The sequence below is a fragment of the Neoarius graeffei genome, chromosome 5 (assembly GCF_027579695.1).
Source record: "Neoarius graeffei isolate fNeoGra1 chromosome 5, fNeoGra1.pri, whole genome shotgun sequence".
Taxonomy (NCBI): Eukaryota; Metazoa; Chordata; class Actinopteri; order Siluriformes; family Ariidae; genus Neoarius; species Neoarius graeffei.
Window position 1 is genome coordinate 64,781,089 of NC_083573.1, and position 14,767 is coordinate 64,795,855.

The 14,767-nt window shown below is 40.7% G+C and overlaps 1 protein-coding gene across 2 annotated transcripts; it reads right to left on the reverse strand.

The window, feature by feature from the left end:
* Positions 1–1,417: 1,417 nt before the first annotated feature.
* Positions 1,418–14,767, reverse strand: zdhhc18a (zinc finger DHHC-type palmitoyltransferase 18a). 2 transcript variants are annotated; one of them, XM_060922241.1, is made up of 10 exons: positions 13,802–14,767; positions 8,575–8,735; positions 8,334–8,483; positions 8,017–8,154; positions 7,796–7,847; positions 7,370–7,472; positions 7,123–7,235; positions 5,252–5,354; positions 4,756–4,822; positions 3,866–3,954 (listed from the first exon to the last, which is right to left on the reverse strand). In XM_060922241.1, exons 1-9 carry the CDS (start codon positions 14,041–14,043, stop codon positions 4,781–4,783), a joined length of 1,104 nt encoding a protein of 367 aa, XP_060778224.1. In that variant the 5' UTR covers positions 14,044–14,767; the 3' UTR covers positions 3,866–3,954; positions 4,756–4,780. The 2 variants fall into 2 exon arrangements, with proteins under 2 accessions (XP_060778225.1, XP_060778224.1); XM_060922242.1 differs by lacking the exon at positions 4,756–4,822 and having other exon boundaries at positions 1,418–3,954.

The following is a 14,767-nucleotide window of genomic DNA, read 5'->3' on the forward strand; positions in this document are numbered from 1 at the left end:
TTTGTTTGCATTTTCTATACCATCCCAGCTTTTTTCTGATTTGGTGTTGTACATGAAAATCTGAAAAAGGAAAAGAGAGATGTGAAGAGGAAGCTCTGTTGTATTACAAAAGTTGTTCAACTACAGGAAAAAGAAGCTTAAAAAGGTTAGCCAATAATTATAGCCTGAATAATTATTTGTCTTAAAACAAGACTGAAACCTTCACCTTTGAACAGTATATTGCAGAATGTGTGGGTGGTCTTTACAAACCTGAACTTACCAGATCATTCAAAACCTGACTCTGTGGCCTTCAAATCAAGTCAAAATATGGTCAGACCAAAAAAAAAAAAAAGGGGGGGGGGGGGGGACAGCTTGCATACATGCTATTTCTTATTCTGGTACACTACACTGACATGCAAATTTCTTGGGAAAACTATCATTTCTGTGCCTTTGGCAAAATGGTCAAAGCTAAAAAAAAAAAAAAACACAGAAAAGAATGTACAAAATTTAACATTTGATGAACAAGTTTTTCTAGTACTCCAGGTTACTATACGTCTCCGCAGCAGCTTAAAGCCATCTGATCGTGGGATTTTTTTTTTTAAAGCCAGGAACCATTTATTGGGCACAACTGTGTTTGCATGGTGACTACTTGTCATGCACATGGAGGCCTGTGCATGGAGTGAACGCTAGAATGCAAGATAACTTACCTTTAGCTAATCTAATCCAATATCTTCCAGGCTTCAGATCCAATTACAAATGAAGAACCATTTAGGGCAGGCAAGTCTATCACATCCAAAGCTCTCTAGACTGTGGCTTACCTTTATCCCACATCCTACCTCATGGGCTATATTGCTTAGAACAAACTAAGATTGAGGACAAACCATCCAAGTTCACAGAGATGGCTCTTGTATTAAAAGATGTTGACAATGAGGAGTTGAATTTGAATGCCACACCTGGATATCAATCATTGCTGCTGTGTTTAACAGGTACTTGTTAAACCTGCTTGTTAATGTAGGAACCACAAAAGAAGGTTGACGTAAAAAGCCAGCCAAACTTTAAATAATCAATACCATTCTTAATATTTGTCAAATTTTCTGAACCTTCAGGCATCATTAACTTAAGTCACAATTTCCCAAACCCTGTCCTGAACATTTTAGTGTTTTCTCTGCTCCCAACATCTCTCAATCAACTAATTAACAGCCCTATGTCGGGAGCAGGGAAAACGCTAAAATGTGCAGGACAGGGAGTTCAAGGACCTCTGACCACAGCGAATGGATTAGCAATGCAAGTTTTGGTTTTATGACATGACTTATTCCATGGTTTTAAGAATATCCTCTTCCTTATAGTCAAATTGCACTGTAGCAACTTTCACAGCCACTCCAAACTTAAATTATACCCATCCTGCTTCAATCATCTGCACAACTGATGTCTCTCCATCTTTGTTTGCTACATTAATTTTTATTTTTAAAAAAGTCAAAATTCATAGACAAAAGATAGAACAAGGAATAAATACTATTTAAACATTCCACTTTCAAAAGTTAGAATGGAACCTGACAAAGAACCAGCACACATTGGTAGCTTCAAGTAGTACAGCCTGCTACTTTAGAGAGAAAATATTTATCAAGAACACATTAGATTCAGTAAAAAAAAGCAAAAAAAACAACACAGCTTGGTTCTGTTGCTCTTTCATTCATCTCTTCAAAGGCTTCATGAGATGAATCACGTTCATTGGAGCATAGAAATCACTCAGCAGTGCACAGCATGAGCAGATTAGGCCTGAGATTAGACCAGCCAATCAGAGCACTTATTTAAAAGTACAAGGATAAAATGTGCCATCTAGTGTTGACAACCAGTTGAACCAATCAGAGTACTTTTTTAGGCAATGGGCTGTCACAAATATTAACTTTATTTTATTACTGTTTACTGCCCTTTAGAGTATTTTATGTCTATGTTCGAAGACCTCTTTGCTTAACAGCATTTTTTCCTTTGCATGTGCCTTAAATTTTTGCACAGTACTGTATATAGTCATGGAACCATCACTTTTACAGCATTACCTATGCACACTCGAGTAGTTATTTATTAAGTCGAGAAGTAAACAAAGAGGCCAGCCTAAAAATATGATGGAACGCAGTTCCGGTCAAGTGTTAGATTCTCAGAACTTACTGTAATGGTTTGCTGTGTGATGTTAACATGCTCACATGACAATTTGCATTTAGGCAGGTTTCACTTCTGTGAAAGCATTCAAACCACCTCGCTGTCAGCTTCTGTTCATCCTGGTCAGTCCCTCCTGCAGTAATTGCCTCAATATAATATGGTTAAAGTAACTTTGTTGGTATTCAAAACAATAGTTATCTCTGTTTGTTTTTGAGGCCCATACACCGGTTGTCTGGCTTGTGTTAAAATCAACACTATTTGCATTCTGCTTACCAACTTATCCCTGAACTTAATACTTCTGGTTTAGGTATAGCAAAATGCCTACAAACAAAATTTGCTAACTAATATTAAAATGTCATACAACAAAAATATACAAATTCTTTGCCAACCACCAGAAAACCTTTTTAGACAGGGGTGATCAAACTTGTCTGCATGTGTTCAGAGTACAGATAGCTACATTTAATGAATATTTTGTTTACATGTGGAATGAACAGTACAGTAAAACATTACCAAACACACACTGCCAGTGTAATTTAACATTTATGACATTGTCATAAGGATTCTATGACAGTTTCACGACACCGGTGAACAATCTACTGTACTGTGCAGCAAAAAATAATAGTCCACTCTTGACTTGCATTGGTTTTTTTTAAAAGATATTAATACTAGAACCATGTTTGCAAAATGAATGTCACTTCCTCATTCTACTGCTTTAGCCCAAACCGCATGCAAGGTTCTGCTTCACAAATGCAACCTTCTAAGTAGATGTACAGCTCTCCTATCCCATTTTCTCTTACTGATGGTAATACTGGAAGAGACCACATCCATTTGTGTAACCACTCCAGTGCTGAAGTTAAAGGTTTCGATACCACTTCCTAGGTCATTTCAATCCAGAGCTTAAATAAATGACCAAATTTACCATCAACACACAAATAAGTAGCTTCGCCACTCACTCATTTACAAATTACATTTGATTACTTATCCATTTCTGCATTTCATAGCTTATAATGGTTATATATTTGAGGCCTGTTTGGGCTGCACATGTCAGGAGATTTCCTTTACACAAATCTGATTTTTAAACAAAACAGAAGTTACTGCTATGAATGCAAATCAATGGGTAAATTTTAAACAGGATTCAAGGCTTAGTGGAACACCAAACTCTGCTGTATGGCGTGAACAAGAAGTGATCCTTTCTTGTCAAATGTGCATTGTGCTGCTCACTAGTCCTACTCTGCAGATGAAACAGAACCATAATTAATACTAATTCAGTCTCCTGTTTACACATTTGTCAAATAAATCTTAGGTCCAATGGTCATTTTTCACTGTTTAGAGACTGTATGACCCCTGAGAACTTCCTGAGTGAAATGCCATCTGTTAACCTTTTCTTGCTTTTAACAGGGCATGTATATTCTGATTGCAGTGAGCGACTGGGGGTGGGGGGTGTCAGGTGCTCAGCCTTGCCTGCTGGGGCATCTATACTCAGGTCAGTGGGAGAAAGCCCATGTCAGAAGCATCACTGAGAATGAGAGAACTATGGTTAACAGAATAGAGTGAAAGATGGAAGCCAACTGCCTGAGCATCCGGTGTGGCTTTTTTGCTCGTTTGCTGAGGGCAGGTCTTGTCCGTCAGATGGTGTTTCTGTCTTCCAAAGCAGCTGGTAGAAGGCTTACCGGATGGTGACTTGTGAGTGCTTGAGACAACAGTTAGCAGATTATCCTGGGTCACTGAAGTGGTCTTAGGTGTAGCAGAGCTGCAGCTGCTCTTGACCACTGAGGAGGAGTGAGAAGCTGACTCCAAAAGCTCCTTGGCACCCTGTGTGCACTGCACACAGTAAAGAAAGGTGGAAGAGGGAGGGGAAGGGGGGGAACAAAAAAACAACAACAACCATTTGTCTTTTTTATATTGCTCTTTGACCATAACAAAACACTCCAAACTGGAGAAGACCTCATGGTAAGGATGAGGCATTATAGCAGCTTAGTTTTACCCCTGAGCACAGCACAAAAGGGTACATCTTTGCAGAGCAAACAGTTTCCCTATGGTCACTAAAGAATGAAAAGATGACCTAGTTTATATCAGCAGAAGCAACCAACATATGAAGGCATGAAGGAAAGAAATACAATTGTACGAAAGTGAGCTTCAAGCTGTGATACCCAAGTGGCCCTGCCAATAGAAAAAGACAGAACACTGAGCAAAGTTACAGAATGCAAGTACTTGGGGGGGGGGGGGGGGGGGGGTGTATTATGAAACTGGGTGTGCCTGTGAGAGTATCAGATGAAGTAAAAAGCATGGGTAGGAGTGCAGATATAGAAGAGAAGAAAACAAGCCTGTCCCTGTTGGATGATCCTGTTTGTAATTTCATTTTTATGTAGGTTTAAGCAAATGTGAAATACATTTCGGGCCTGAAAAAAAAAAATCACTGCGCTGAACACGTACAATTTTGACAGAAGCAACAAGAAATATACAGAAAGTTAAGGTTGGAGATTCAGAGTTAGTGCACAGACAGCTGAACATGAAGTGAAGGTAGTGAATGCTGAAATGAATTTCGAACACAGGAAATGATGATTAGGTTACGAGGGAAGATGGCGAGAGCTGCATGCAGAAATGCTCGTAACACAGTCTTACCATCCAAACTCAGATCTGCCAGCCATCAGGCAGTGCATGAGACAGCAAATTCCTGACAGTTCCCGTCCTGTTGAAATCAGCTCATTATATTACAAATTGCAGGGCATAAAATCTAATCAGGATGTCCCAAAACTGAAAAGCACATTTTTAGTACTGTGGTAACTGTACAAGAGTTCTAAAGTACCCATTTTAAAAAGATGTGTCATTTGGTGGAGATGTAAAGATATTAAATGGAAACCACAACAAAGAATGTTTTTAACTAAACTTTATAAATAAAACCTAAAATTAAAGAGGATATAATTGTCCTGAAGGATGTAAACATCATTTAATTGGACATTAATTTAATAAGGACATTAAATTTACTGTATAATGTCAGTCACTCGAGCCAAAACATTAGCCCTTGTTATTAGGAAAAAGCATTTAAAAGTCAGTCTCGCGTGAAAGGAGACACCTGAGGCTGAGGTACTGCCACTAGATGGCACTACCATGGTCTTACCATGTTAGTGTCATTCTTTGTCATGAAAGGATGGATCTCCGTTTCAGATTTGACTGTTTGAGGGATGACATCTGGAGGTAAAAACCCTCTTCTGTCAATCAAGCTGAAACACAGCATCACACTTGTTAGCATATGACTGACCAATACTATGCACTGTTAAAATGTTGTATTAATGCTAATGGCAAAATACTGATGGATTCTGACAACAGCATAAAATCAGGTACAACCCCGATTCCAAAAAAGTTGGGATAAAGTGCAAATTGTAAATAAAAACAATGCAATAATTTACAAATCTCAAAAACTGATATTGTATTCACAATAGAACATAGACAACATATTAAATGTTGAAAGTGAGACATTTTGAAATTTCATGCCAAATATTGGCTCATTTGAAATTTCATGACAGCAACACATCTCAAAAAAGTTGGGACAGGGGCAATAAGAGGCTGGAAAAGTTAAAGGTACAAAAAAGGAACAGCTGGAGGACCAAATTGCAACTCATTAGGTCAATTGGCAATAGGTCATTAACATGACTGGGTATAAAAAGAGCATCTTGGAGTGGCAGCGGCTCTCAGAAGTAAAGATGGGAAGAGGATCACCAATCCCCCTAATTCTGCGCCGACAAATAGTGGAGCAATATCAGAAAGGAGTTCGACAGTGTAAAATTGCAAAGAGTTTGAACATATCATCATCTACAGTGCATAATATCATCAAAAGATTCAGAGAATCTGGAAGAATCTCTGTGCGTAAGGGTCAAGGCCGGAAAACCATACTGGGTGCCCGTGATCTTCGGGCCCTTAGACGGCACTGCATCACATACAGGCATGCTTCTGTATTGGAAATCACAAAATGGGCTCAGGAATATTTCCAGAGAACATTATCTGTGAACACAATTCACCGTGCCATCCGCCGTTGCCAGCTAAAACTCTATAGTTCAAAGAAGAAGCCGTATCTAAACATGATCCATAAGCACAGACGTCTTCTCTGGGCCAAGGCTCATTTAAAATAGACTGTGGCAAAGTGGAAAACTGTTCTGTGGTCAGACGAATCAAAATTTGAAGTTCTTTATGGAAATCAGGGACGCCGTGTCATTCGGACTAAAGAGGAGAAGGACGACCCAAGTTGTTATCAGCGCTCAGTTCAGAAGCCTGCATCTCTGATGGTATGGGGTTGCATTAGTGCGTGTGGCATGGGCAGCTTACACATCTGGAAAGACACCATCAATGCTGAAAGGTATATCCAGGTTCTAGAGCAACATATGCTCCCATCCAGACGACGGCTCTTTCAGGGAAGACCTTGCATTTTCCAACATGACAATGCCAAACCACATACTGCATCAATTACAGCATCATGGCTGCATAGAAGAAGGGTCTGGGTACTGAACTGGCCAGCCTGCAGTCCAGATCTTTCACCCATAGAAAACATTGGGCGCATCATAAGACGGAAGATACGACAAAAAAAAAACCTAAGACAGTTGAACAATTAGAATCCTACATTAGACAAGAATGGGTTAACATTCCTATCCCTAAACTTGAGCAACTTGTCTCCTCAGTCCCCAGACGTTTACAGACTGTTGTAAAGAGAAAAGGGGATGTCTCACAGTGGTAAACATGGCCTTGTCCCAACTTTTTTGAGATGTGTTGTTGTCATGAAATTTAAAATCACCTAATTTTTCTCTTTAGATGATACATTTTCTCAGTTTAAACATTTGATATGTCATCTATGTTCTATTCTGAATAAAATATGGAATTTTGAAACTTCCATATCATTGCATTCCGTTTTTATTTATAATTTGTACTTTGTCCCAACTTTTTTGGCATCGGGGTTGTACATTGTGTGTTTTGGGACTCTTATTCTAGTGCTATACTGACCTGGGAGGCATTGGACCACACAGCACCACACAGCAGTTAGTGAAGATACTGTTATAGCTGTAAGGGTTCCCAGATTCTTCCACTCCTCTTTTACTCGACCAAGAACCCTTGATCTGAAAAGGATTGGCAAAATAAAAAGTTGCATAACAGAGAAATTTGCTAAATTGCATGCTTCTGACTTGATAAACATTTCAGCAGAAAGTGTACTTTTGGACCACAACATTGATTTTTTTTTTAAAACACTTACATCTTCATTAGTTGTAAGGTTGGAAGCTACCAAGTAGGTATGGAAGCCAGACAGGCCCAGGATAGACCAGATGGAAAAGAAACAAACAACCAGTTCCACAACATTACCAGAGGGGTTAAGGTTTAGCACTGATACAAGACATTCATTCCCTATGCAAATTACTCCTTCATCCCTGATTATTTAAGTATAAATTATAACACAGCACAAATACAGTATAAACCATGTAAACAGGTACGCTGTGATTCCTGGTCAGTGGTAGAACTGCATCAAGAGGAAGCCATTTATTAACTGTACAGCCCAGAGAAATGACAACACTAATTAGGGATGAATGGAATTAGGATCAGAAGCAGCAGCAGTTATGTTATGGTCCTGGGGACATGTGAATCACCCATGCCTCTAACCGATGCACTGAGACAGAAAGGATATCTGGCTGGACTCTCCTGTAAGGCTTGTACAAAGCCTTTCCCACCTTGTGATCCTGCAGATAACAAAATGTACTCAGTTATGCAATATTCATACTGAAGACCAACTAACCAGTCAGCCGCGAGGTTCGAATCCAGAACCTTAATGTGAGGCAACAGTGTTAATGCCATTTCTGTTAATGCCATTTGCTGACATTCTCTCATGAGATATGGTATTAGACTTACGTAAAGTGAGATGCGTGATCACACAGCCAAAGATGAAGGAGGTAAGAAAAGACAACAAAACTATGAAAGTATAGAAAAAGCGGTAGTTGCGCTTTCCAACACAATTCCCCACCCATGGGCAGTGGTGGTCAAAGCGCTCTGTATGGGGAACATAAGCAAAAGTCATTGCATTACAATTAATATCAGATATATATACGCGCGCACACAATACTGGGTGTGTTCATTTAAAGTTCATAGTAAAATAAATAAATATAAAACACATTCTAATGTCTTTCATTACCACTAATAAAATTACACACTTAAAATGAGAGCCTCACCTACACAATTGTCACATAGACTACAGTGTGAAGTACGGGGTGGACGGAACATCTTGCAGGTGAAACAGTATTTGAGTTTGACCAGCTGCCCGTTTATAAGGATCTCTTTAGTCCGAGGTGGGGGTCGATATGTAGCTGATCCACAATTATCTAAGAATACAAACAGGAACACACAGAATAGAGAATATAAACCCTAGAGTTAAATTGTTTTACATTTAAAACTCACACACAGCTGTTTTACCTATTTGACGCTCAATGTCAGCAGCCTCCTCTGGTAAAGCCCTGGGTAAGATCCCTGGGTCTGTAAAACTGGTGCGAAGAAGGGTGATGATCACAAAGAGAAAAAGCACTCCAGTGATCACTGGGATGCAGACAGTGAGGTGAGTCACCAGAAAAGGGCAACTATAAGGAAAGAAATGGCAAAACAGTGATTGCCTAACTTAGTTAAATGAACAGTTGCTCAACAAACTGCTAACCACCATAGCACCATGGCAAAAGCAGTTTCTTTCCAAGACTTTCCTCACTAAACAGTGTCAGTAACACGAGGCAAAATATTAGCCTTGAACATATAAACACACGCAGCATCCAAAATTACATTAAATTCAATTTTGGGGATAAAAAAATCCTAAAAGATTGTTGATGGCTGTTATAAAGTTACCCCTGATAAGCTTCTAAGTAATAACAATGAAAAACAAAAATCATGTCATAAAGTTCTTACAGCATTATTTAATCATAACCAGTCCTCTCCCAAAGTACTGGAATGACAATGTCAAGTCTTTTGTTTTTGCTATACACTGAAGACATATGGGTTGATAGATGAGAGTTTTAGCTTTTATTTCCTGATATTTACATCTAGATATGTCAAGCAACTTGACACCTTTTCTTTGAGCCTAACTATATTTTCTCCAAGTGATCAAAAATATTGGAACATGTAATTGACAGGTGTTGTGTTGCCCAGGTGTGCCCTGTTAGATTAAGTGTTTAAACATTTAAAAATTAAAAATAAATAAAACCCTAATTAATACCTCTGAGGTAGGCATATAATGATTCACCCAATTCATCATCCGATTCTAATTTTCCCCACAATATTTTATTCCCTCCCCCCCCGAAAAGTGCAACATTTATTTTCCTATTATCAACTTAAATATTCCTTTTGTTCAATAATAGTTTTTTTTTTAATAACCAACAATATTTGCCTACGTTTGTAAAGACTGGAGTAAACTATAATAGCCTATTAACTAAAATATTCCTTATTAAAAACTAAAAACATTAACAAATGGGCCTTTTCTTAAACTTATGAAGATTTTGTCTCCTTTCTTTAGCTTTCAGCAGTCTGTAACAAAATAAATAAGAAATCAAGCTATTTCTATAGTCAATTGCACAACAGCTCTCACCTATTTTAGATTTTTTGTTTGCACACACGTTTTCGGTGCATTAGAGCTGTGTTACGTCCACCTAAAGTGAAGCGAAGTCACATGTATTCCCACCATGTTATGTTATTGCTGTCTAAATTGTATACCCTCTGTTGCCTAAACACCACAATTACAGCTAGGAAAAACGAAGGAAAAAAGAACCCTGATAATCCCTTTTTCTTTTATTTAAATTGATTCAAACACAGATGAGCCATAAAAATTCTAGAACAAAGATTAACCTCTACCAAAGTGATAAAAAGGCACTATGAAGCGTGGAAAAATAAATTATCTGCACACGATCCAAAACATACAAGCTCATCGGGTCAAGCACAGTGGAAGTAGCGTCATGGCTTGGCCTTGCATGGCTTCTAGAGCAGGCTCTTTATTGAAGTAACTCATGACAGTAGCAGCAGAATGAATTCAGAAATCTACAGAAACGTCTCAATTTACAGAGAAATGCATCCAATCTAATTGGGAGAAACTGGTGTACTGTGACAAATACTGTACTCCTGTCTCATGCCAAGTGTTTCCAGGACACACTCTGAATCCAATGCAACCCTGACCATGATGTAGTAGATTAAGGGACTGAAAAAGAATTTACCGAATCTACTTCCTGGGGCTATCCTTTAGTCAGTGAAATGCAATCAATTTTTTAAAACCTGTTTTTCAGTTCATACTTTGTCAGAATTGAGTGCCTTTAAATCCAAGCTTATTAATCAGTCTACACAAAAACCCTGCAAAAAAATAAATAAATATACACATATACATACGTATATATATATATATATATACACACACACACACACATATACACATACATATATATATATATATACACATACATACATACACATATACATACATATACACATATACATACATATACATACATATTTTTTTTTTTTTTTTAATTTCAAATGGCATTATACACCAATCAGCCATAACATCATGACAACTGACAGGTGAAGTGAATAACATTGATTATCTCATTACAATGGCACCTGCTAAGGGGTGGGATAGATTAGGCAGCAAGAGAACAGTCAGTTCTTGAAGTTCATGTGATGGAAGCATGAAAGGCGGGGGGGGAAGGCAAGTGTAAGGATCTGAGCAACTTTGACAAATGTCAAATTGTGATGGGTGATTGATGACTGAGGGTGGCACGGTGGTGTAGTGGTTAGCACCGTCACCTCACAACAAGAAGGTTCTGGGTTCAACAGGGGCCTTACTGTGTGGAGTTTGCATGTTCTCCCCGCGTCTGCGCGGGTTTCCTCTGGGTGCTCCGGTTTTCCCCACAGTCCAAAGACATGCAGGTTAGGCTTACACCTATAGTGGCTCCAAATTGACCATAGGTGAATGAGTGTGTGAATGGTTGTTTGTCTCTATGCATCAGCCTTGCAAAGATCTGGCAACTTGTCCAGCGTACTCCACCTCTCACCCATAGTCAGCTGGGATAGGCTCCAGCTTGCCTGCAACCCTACACAGGATAACAGATGGATGATTGACAACTGCATCTGAGAATCTCCAAAATGGCACATCTTGTGGAGTGTTTCTGGTATGCGATGGTTAGTACCTGTCAAAAGTGGTCCAAGGAAGGACAACCGGTGACAGGGTTGTGGGTGTCAAAGGCAAGCACATATGGTCCAATCCCACAGAAGAGCTATTGTATCACAAACTGGTGAAAAAGTCAGTGCTGGCTAAAACAGAAAGGTGTCAGAGAACTGACTGTTCTCTTGCTGTCCAGGGGCATAGCTAGGGGGTCCTGGGGTGCCTGTGACCCCCCCCCCCTTTGTCAGACCATACATTTTTCTCAATAGCCGCATAAGAATATTAGAAAAGCGCCCACTGTAATTTTTCTAACATTTTTTTTTTTTAAACTAGATTGTCACCTCGGCCTCATTAGGGTTTCTATAACCTTGTATTGACTTCCTGTGGTTTGGTCGCAAAAACCCAGTTCTGTGCAAGCGCAACACAATCGCCCTAGAAAGCATGGTCAAGCTACCAGTGTAGCTGCAGTCTTTTTAGTTGCAAATTACGAGTATTTCCTGATGTTAATAATTCGCCATGTCAAAACAAGCGAAACTTTCCTCCTTCTTTTGACGTGAAGAGAGGTAAGTAATTTATTTTTTTTCCATCAAAGTTGTATTTTGTGGCTTCGAAGCTAAATTTTAATGTGGCATTTCTAGAACACATCAAGAAAACATGGAAGAATACACTATGGCAGAGCAATCAACATTGACAAGATTGTTGACATCTTTGCCATTCGTCATCAACAACGCCTTGGTGGCACGGTGATGTAGTGGTTAGCATGGTCGCCTCACAGCAAGAAGGTTCTGGGTTTGAACCCAGCAGCAGGCAAGGGCCTTTCTGTGTGGAGTTTGCACGTCTGCATGTTTGCATAAACCCCGTGTCTGCGTGGGTTTACTCCGGGTGCTCTGGCTTCCCCCACAATCCAAAGACATGTGGTTAGGTTAATATGGGACAGCCTTGGGCTGAGGTGCCCTTGAGCGAGGCACCTAACTCCCAACTGCTCCTCGGACGCTATTAGCATGGCTGCCCACTGCTCTGGGTATATATGTGTGCTCATTGCTCACGCATGTGTGTGTTCACTGCTTCAGATGGGTTAAATGCAGAGAGGAAATTTCACAAGTGTGTGATGAATAAAGTTGTGCTTTCTTTTTACTTAGAAACATTTTGGCCGATGAGCAGTAAGACAATAAGAATAGAGAGAGCTGCATTGGTTGACTAGGGTAATATATCGAGCCGCTATCCATACACTGGATAAAGCTCATCTCATTATCTCTAGCCGCTTTATCCTGTTCTACAGGGTCGCAGGCAAGCTGGAGCCTATCCCAGCTGACTACGGGTGAAAGGCGGGGTACACCCTGGACAAGTCGCCAGGTCATCACAGGGCCGACACATAGACACAGACAACCATTCACACTCACATTCACACCTACGGTCAATTTAGAGTCACCAGCTAACCTAACCTTTGGACTGTGAGGGAAACCGGAGCACCCGGAGGAAACCCATGCAGACACGGGGAGAACATGCAATCTCCGCACAGAAAGGCCCTCGCCGGCCACGGGGCTCGAACCCAGACCTTCTTGCTGTGAGGCGACAGTGCCAACCACTACACCACCGTGCCGCCCCTGGATAAAGCTGATTTGGCCTAATCATTGTCCGACATCTCAACAGCTCGCAACATGAGATGAAAGAACGATGCAAAGACCGCATTATTTTCTCAAACTTCTCATCTCATCATCTGTAGCCACTCTATCCTGTTCTACAGGGTTGCAGGCAAGCTGGAGCCTATCCCAGCTGACTACGGGTGAAAGGTGGGGTACACCCTGGACAAGTCGCCAGGTCATCACAGGGCTTTTCTCAAACTTATTTTTTCATTTACAAACCTGCAGGTGGGCGGCACGGTGGTGTAGTGGTTAGCGCTGTCGCCTCACAGCAAGAAGGTCCTGGGTTCGAGCCCCGGGGCCGGCGAGGGCCTTTCTGTGTGGAGTTTGCATGTTCTCCCCGTGTCCGCGTGGGTTTCCTCCGGGTGCTCCGGTTTCCCCCACAGTCCAAAGACATGCAGGTTAGGTTAACTGGTGACTCTAAATTGACCGTAGGTGTGAATGTGAATGGTTGTCTGTGTCTATGTGTCAGCCCTGTGATGACCTGGCGACTTGTCCAGGGTGTACCCCGCCTTTCGCCCGTAGTCAGCTGGGATAGGCTCCAGCTTGCCTGCGACCCTGTAGAAGGATAAAGCGGCTAGAGATAATGAGATGAGATGAGAAACCTGCAGGTATGTACTCAGGCTGCCAGTCAGTGCGTGACCCCCCCTTTGAAAAATCCTAGCCACACCCCTGCTGTCTAATCTATCCCACCCACTGCCAGGTGCCAATGTAATGAGATACTCAATGTTATTCACTTCACCTGTCAGTAGTCAAATATGTTATGGCTGATCGGTGTAGATGAAGCAAAGAAATTACACTGGTATTACAGTATTATTGACAGAAATAGTTGTACACTGTGAAATGAACGAGACAGGACTTAAGGACTCACTCAAATATAAAGAATAAGGTAGTGGTGAGGACAATGAGGCTGAGGGTCAATGGCAGCACACCGCACTGACGGGCCACGATGATGCGTCCATTACAGTAGAAGCGGTTTTTCCCAGGAAACACTTCCCATTTCCTCCTCGGCTGAGGAAGCTCTTTACTCGGATGTGGCAGAGTGGACGCCGGCGTGGACGCTGGGGTTCCCAGTGCCCTGGGGTCAATTTGTTGGTATTCACAGTTTTTCATTGTAAGCGAATGTGACCAATAAATTCAGAGGAGGAGGTCAGATTAATCCACAGGGTGGCTCACTGACGACTTTAACAAACAAAATGGTTATTTTGCTTCTGGAGATTAGTTAATAATGAAGCACAGAGGTCGTGTGTAACCTCATAACCGGCCAAAACCTCCAGAACATGAGCTCACTGGTTAACACCTTTACTTATCGTTATCCCATAGGTACAGCCGAGCTCAACTCCTTTCTATCATTTGATATTCAAATATTTTAATTCGTCCTTTATGCACAGTTTACTTTAACTAACCGAGTTACACAGCACAACGTAATATAATTAAACAAAAAGATAGACCTAGTAAACAATGCTAAGACTGACTAGCCGATTAGCCAGCACAACTATCTATTATGTTAAGACGTTGTACACATGTATGACGGTATTTAATGCTATAGCTAATTCCTGACACCTCACATTACTTGCTCCAATTAAAGACATGCTGAGTTTATTGTTACAAGAAAACCAGACGGCCTCCAGCTAGCTAATTAGCTGAACTATGCTATGCTAAGCTAAGCCCTAGTACCTGACTGAGAGCCGGTGAAAACATCCCGAGATCCGATACCGAGCCTGGACAACATATGCACTTTGTCTGTAAATATACTGATACGGTTAACGCTGTAAATTGATTGTAAAACAAACCCTTGTTGAGAACAACAAGCTTGCTTGCTTGGTTTCCAAAATGA